The following is a 6,286-nucleotide window of genomic DNA, read 5'->3' on the forward strand; positions in this document are numbered from 1 at the left end:
TTTCTCAAAGCACTCAAACTTTAGCTTGTATTAACTTCTGATTTTATTTTCAAACACTTCCTACTTTTGCTTTTCACTTGTTTTCATAAAATCTCTAAAAAAATCACTTTAAAATAAACAAAAGTTTTCTCTCAAACACTCCCTAGATTTGTATTTGTGCTGAAGACAACTAACTCGAGGTGTTGCATATCCAAAATTGGAGTATCTTGATTCATTTCTCGGGCGAGGAAAGTGTTGTTCCTACGGTAGATCCGTTAAGATTTGTTCAACACTTAGGGTTCAATGATTGAGAGGAAGTTTCCAATTGAGCAAGTTCATACGTGTTTGTAACATTGGTTGATTCTCTGTGAATGGTTCGTTCTTGTTGATTAGAATAGAAAATGTTTTCCGACCTAATTTTTGTTGGTTAGGAGGACTCAACACTTCTGTTGGTAGTTATATAAGCTGTACAATTTTGACCAGCTGGTTTAGATATTTATTAATCAACGGCTAAAGAAATAAATTAAATTTTAATAAAGTTGACATTTTGCTGAACTTGAGAAACTAAGGATCCCAAGTCACATCAATCTCTTCGCTCTCCTATAATTCAAGAACGACAAAACGAAAGAAATATCGTAAAAACTTACTGGACGAGACGATTTCACGAGTCGTATTTTGTTAGACGGATATCTTATTTAAATCATCTATGAAAAAATATTAATTTTTATGCTAAGAGTATTACTTTTTATTGTGAATATCGATAGGGTTGACCCGTATCACAGATAATGATTCATGAGATCGTCTCACAAAAGACCTACTCAAAAAATATATACATAAACCATGATGAAGAAATCATTAATTACAAAATCGTCCGATAAATTATTAATAAAGAGAATCAAAACTCATTATCTATGATCAAATTCTCACCTACTACACTGACTCGTATATTTTTCGAGCATACACTTTCCGATGAGGAAGATAATTGATAACATATATTGGTTGATATAAACTTAGTGTTCTAATGGATCAAAGTTTGAATTTAATAAAACAGAATTAAAACTGGACTAAATACATAAAAATATAATTTAATATTGACGTATAACAAATAATATTTACAAGACCTTTGGATCCAACAACATCAAATCATATGGTATGCCTACAAATTTCATGTGGAACTAACAACCTTCCACTCGTATAATTCTAACAATAAATCATATTCTAACCTTTACATTAAACCTAACAGACAAGTTCCAACGTATCCACCCATTGCACACCTAAAACCCACCATTTTAAGCATCCAAACCACCAAATAGATCTCGAAAAACCACCCCGAATCGAGAATCGATGAAATCGTCAAGACTCGCCCGAGGCGATGTTATTCGGGCTGTCCAAGCTGATGGAGATGATCCCATCAGCCTGATTAGGACCGAGCCAACTATGGACCAAGGTAATTGGTGGGAAACAACATGAGCAAGTTTCTTGGCATGGCTTCGGAGTGTCCACTTGTTTAAGGTTAATATTGCTTACAAGAGAAATCTTGTAGGAATCGGCGGGCATGGAGGGAGAAACAGGCTCTTTCAGAGGACCCCAACACTCCACCTTGTTGAATTCTGGGATGTTGGAGTGGAAATATACCCAAACCAATGCATCTTGTAGCTCCGGGTAATTGTTCAGCAAGTTCACATCTCCATGTACAAAAGCCTTCAAAACCTGATAAAAATTGTTTTTTACACAGTTTTTTAGTTATGAAACTCATGGAATGATTAGACTCCAAATCATATATTTAATTGATTGAAGTATTTTTATTCGAAACAAAATTTGCGAAGAATTTCGAAAGTAAATTTTGGTCTTAGGACAATAAATTGGCTTCTTTCTCATTCAATTCTCAATCATGTTCTTGGTGGAATGTTGCCAACCATGTCATGTCCGGTTCTGGATCAAGTTGATACTCGCTTTCCCCCGAAAAAAAGAGACTAAAATTGAAATTCTCCGTCTAAAATAAGGAAAATATACATGAATCGAATATAAGGAAAAGCAGTATGTAGTATATATATATTATTACCACTGGAAGTTCTTTGCAGAAAATGTAGAATCTGAGCCTAGCAAACATATCTAACAAGAAGTGGCCGCCGCTTATGTGACAATGAACATGGAGTGACATTTTGCCTTTGATCTTCTTCCACTCTGCCACCACCTCATCTCTCTGTAATCTGTTGTACCACCCTTGCAACTGCATCCAATAATTTTCGGAGAAAATTACATTTCTTAATCTAGTAGTCCACACATATTTCTTGTCGTTGTTACGGAATTTTTAATTAATTAAACCACCGTCTACTTGCACAGTTTCTAGCTTTTTCTCAAATAATCTGGAGTATGGATAGATACAAGAAAATACTACATGTCAGAAATCTTCCCTGTCACGCCATTAAATTAAATAAATAAATAAATTTATCATAAAAAATAGTAATCAATATCACTAATCCCATTATTACAACCATAATTACATGAATAAATAATATCATATATAAAAATTAAAAATAATGAACCTGCGAATTATCGATGGTCTGAGAGATAGCAAGAGTGAGCTTGGATGTGATATCACTGTGTGTAAGTGTGTAAGTTCTCGGAAGCTTTCCGGGGTGTTTCTTCTCGTCGACTCCTACGAACAAAACTTTTAGCTTCGATGCTTCAAATATAGCTGGCCCAAATAATCTCGCAACCTAAAAAAAAAACTATGTAAAAAATTGATATGTTTTCAAGAAAAAGATGATAAAATAAAGGAACCCTTGACGTAAAACTTAATCTCCAAGAAGATTACCGGGACTGCGGATTGGTTCTTCTTGGTGGAACATCGTCTTCTTGCTCTGTGCAGAGAGAAGAATGGCTGTTCTTCAGAGAAGGGCTGAAATTTGAGCTTTGATGGGAGTACCAAAGCCAGAGTTAGAGCACCCATAGCTCCGAAATAATTGCTAGGATTCCCACGAGGAAATTCTTTGGAAAGAGAATTTTATTAATTTCAGAAGATTTTCTGTATCTGATGTAATTTTGGTTGGTTTGGGGGGTCTAAAAAGTTTGGGAAAGCGTAGAACTTTGGCATAGATCGTGGAACTTCGTGCTTTGTTTGCGCGAAAGTAAACGGACAACGACTAGTCGCGTGTCAAATTAATAGTAAGAGATTTGCTCCAAAGATTCTTACTTTTCCAAAGATTCATTGGCACGAATATTTGAGGATTTATTTACCATATTCTGCACTCGTTGGTTGATTGTATACGTTGTATATCAGGACCAACATAGTGGGGTTGCATGGTTAAAGGCGGACCACGTAAAGGGGTTAGCTTAACGAGTACTCCAATCAAATATTGGCACTTGACTTTGCGTGTGTTGTGGGCACTCTTTTTTTTTTTTTTATAAATTAGTTTTAGGGGGTTTATGAATGTTTTTCAAATTTTTTTTGCCTTTTCTAGAAAATAATATGTTGGGTATTGGGTAGACGTGCATTGATTCGAAATCTATTTTTGAGAAATTATTTTAGCTTTTGTTTTTCACAATAATCGAATTTCAAATTAGATTACTTTTAAAAATTAAAAATATATATTATTAACTCCCTATTTTTAAGTGTCAAGTAATAACTTCCTCCTTGGGTTATGTTTATTTATGTTCATGTTTATGAATATTTGGTAAGTTTGGTGATTTCAATTCATTGACGGAACTCAAAAGAGGTAGTTTGAAAGGTATATACATATTTCGGAGATAGGAGTAGTATTCAAAGTAGAGAAAAAGGCTATAATCTGGAGAATATGGAACAACAAATTTTGTCTCGATTCTAGTTTATCAAGGCTGAAAATCACCTTTACCTAACTTCATATTTTATGATATTTACCTTTATTGTATTGCTAATTTGTTATGACTAATTTCTTCTAATTTTGCCAAATTTAAAGAAAATGGGTGTTTGTGTACAAACTGTTAGAAATATATTTTTTCAAAAAAATAACCAAACTGGTTATGTATATATTCAATTTTGGGTTTGGTTATGTAAGTTATGTTATATTTTGGTTTTTAGTCCTTTTTTTTATTGAGTGATTATGTGACACCAGATACGTATATATTTTTCAGTGTCTCATCGGTATTTTTCGATGTCACGTAAGAATTTTTTGACGTTACGTCATCGCCTCATTAAAAAAAAGACTAAAAATTAAAACATAACTTACATGACTTAACAACATGAGTATTTTCTGGTATATGATCATCATTTTTGAATTCACGTCAGAACTCCATGATAAAAGGACTAAAAACATAAGCATAGCACAACATACAATATCAAAATTCAAATTGAACATTAACATGACCAAAAACACAAAATGAGAAAACTTATAGAACAATTTTGACTATTTTTCAATATTATAATAATAATTTTTAGAAGATAATTTTTTTAATAGGTTTCCAAATAATTTTGCCTAAACAATAATGTTTTAGACTAGTTGGTCGTGTGGCGGCTTCCAATTGCCTAACCTAGCTAATATATCTAAAGCAGCAGTTTACCAGCCTAAAGTTGACATGATGCAATTTCACTCTTGAAGTTCACCATGTGCTTTTCCATATATTTTTTCAGAATTAGAACAACCTAAATTCGCTATATATCAGTTTTACATTGGCATTTTAGTTGTATAAAGTTTGTTAATCATGTGATTAAATCTATATCACAACACCCCAAGAATTCATGTCGAATTATCAGAAAATATAAATAATAGTAAACGCATACAAGAATCCATTGATTTATCCAACTTTGGAGTTATGGATCTTCCATGGCAACATAGAATCGACCACCTTATTCTTGCCTTAGATGAAGAAGGAGAGAGATCTATAATATGTGTATATTCTATGTTATTTTCTGTGCTTTGAGACCATAATATTATATAATATTAGCCGTCTTCAACTCATCATAGAAGATTTAATTGAGCTGAGTTTCTACACATAAGGTGGATCATATCAATTTATTTAATATTTTGGAAACCCATAATTAATTAGATCACCTCATTGGGTTCTTTATTAGATAGTTTGTCCATGTACAATTAATTAAATTACGCGAGCCCACAAAATGATTACAACAGTCTCCCACATGAGCCACATAAGTTATCCTTATATTGTATATGCAAAAAATGGATTGAGCTCTTGCTATCTAAACCAAAATATTCCTTAACAATCTAGTATATCAATTATACCAATATTGTACCAAAGCGGTCATAGCTACGTTTAAAATCACTAAACACATCAATAATCACAATATTAGCATAATCAATAACATAGATCAAATATGGATGTATAGCATGGAAATACATAAATGTGATCCAAGAATAAAACATGCATTTCCAACTGATCCTCCTAATGACTCGAAGAGTCCAATAACGGACTTTCAAGAAAATGCTAAAGTACCGCAATGAAAGTCATCACTTTATTTCAGAGTAATTCAAATGAACTTTTGTCTGTACTAAAACTTAAATCATGTTAACTGAGTTAATGCTTAAACAAAACACAAACTCTCTCACTGTATAGATATGTCATCTATATGGACAACAACAATGTGTGTTGCATGCTCATAAACATCTTGGGTGGCTAACCCATGACAAAGGCATCCGAAATTTTAAAGTTTGCAATTCAATTGAACACAACTACTCTGAATTATTTTCTTCTAACTAGAAACTCCATGTCAATATATTTTGACTTTGACAAGTTTCAGTTGTTCTTTAAATATAACATAGCGATTTTATTATCACAATTGATCCTAAATGATTTCTTAGACCAATGATCATTACAGATGATAAAACTCCACAACTTTATTCAGAGTCCAAATATCCAACTATTTCCAAATGTCAGATATCTAATTTGTGTGTAGAGCCCAAAATCAATACACGTAAATCCATGTATTTATTAAATTGTTAAATTATTTATTTAATTATAAAATGATTTTTAACGATGCATAACTTATGATTTGCATAATTTTAAATTATTACATGTTTATTTGATGCACATTAAAATATTTTCTTGAGTTTTATGTTTCAAGCGAATATTCGATACGTGATCGGGAAATGCGATCGGTGACGATTTAGGCTATTTATGAACATTGTGGTATTTTATTTCAAGTCAAAAAATTGATATTTTAAATGATTTAAGAAATTTTAACATTTTAAAACTTATTTTAATTTATTAGGTGATTTCAAGATTTTACGCTTTTCAAAAAATTACTAATTTGAATTTGGAAATTTTAATCTTGAAAATTTAGTATTTAATTATTTTATTAAATCTTTGAGTA

At 31.9% G+C, this 6,286-nt stretch overlaps 1 protein-coding gene across 1 annotated transcript; it reads right to left on the minus strand.

Moving 5' to 3' along the window:
• Positions 1-1,044: 1,044 nt before the first annotated feature.
• On the minus strand, positions 1,045-3,128 carry LOC142519283 (protein STAY-GREEN 1, chloroplastic-like). Its single transcript, XM_075622250.1, has 4 exons — positions 2,798-3,128; positions 2,526-2,699; positions 2,042-2,209; positions 1,045-1,689 (listed from the first exon to the last, which is right to left on the minus strand). The coding sequence occupies exons 1-4, from the start codon at positions 2,930-2,932 to the stop codon at positions 1,333-1,335; spliced, it is 834 nt and encodes a 277-aa protein (XP_075478365.1). The 5' UTR covers positions 2,933-3,128; the 3' UTR covers positions 1,045-1,332.
• Positions 3,129-6,286: the final 3,158 nt, after the last annotated feature.

The sequence above is a fragment of the Primulina tabacum genome, chromosome 11 (assembly GCF_025594145.1).
Source record: "Primulina tabacum isolate GXHZ01 chromosome 11, ASM2559414v2, whole genome shotgun sequence".
Taxonomy (NCBI): Eukaryota; Viridiplantae; Streptophyta; class Magnoliopsida; order Lamiales; family Gesneriaceae; genus Primulina; species Primulina tabacum.

Coding starts and splice junctions, on each gene's coding strand:
- LOC142519283 (XM_075622250.1), bottom strand. CDS start 2,932: ATGGGTGCTCTAACTCTGGCTTTGGTACTCCCATCAAAGCTCAAATTT. Junction 2,700..2,797: donor AGAACCAATCCGCAGTCCCG/GTAATCTTCTTG, acceptor TTTTTTTTTTAG/GTTGCGAGATTATTTGGGCC. Junction 2,210..2,525: donor AGACCATCGATAATTCGCAG/GTTCATTATTTT, acceptor TATTGGATGCAG/TTGCAAGGGTGGTACAACAG.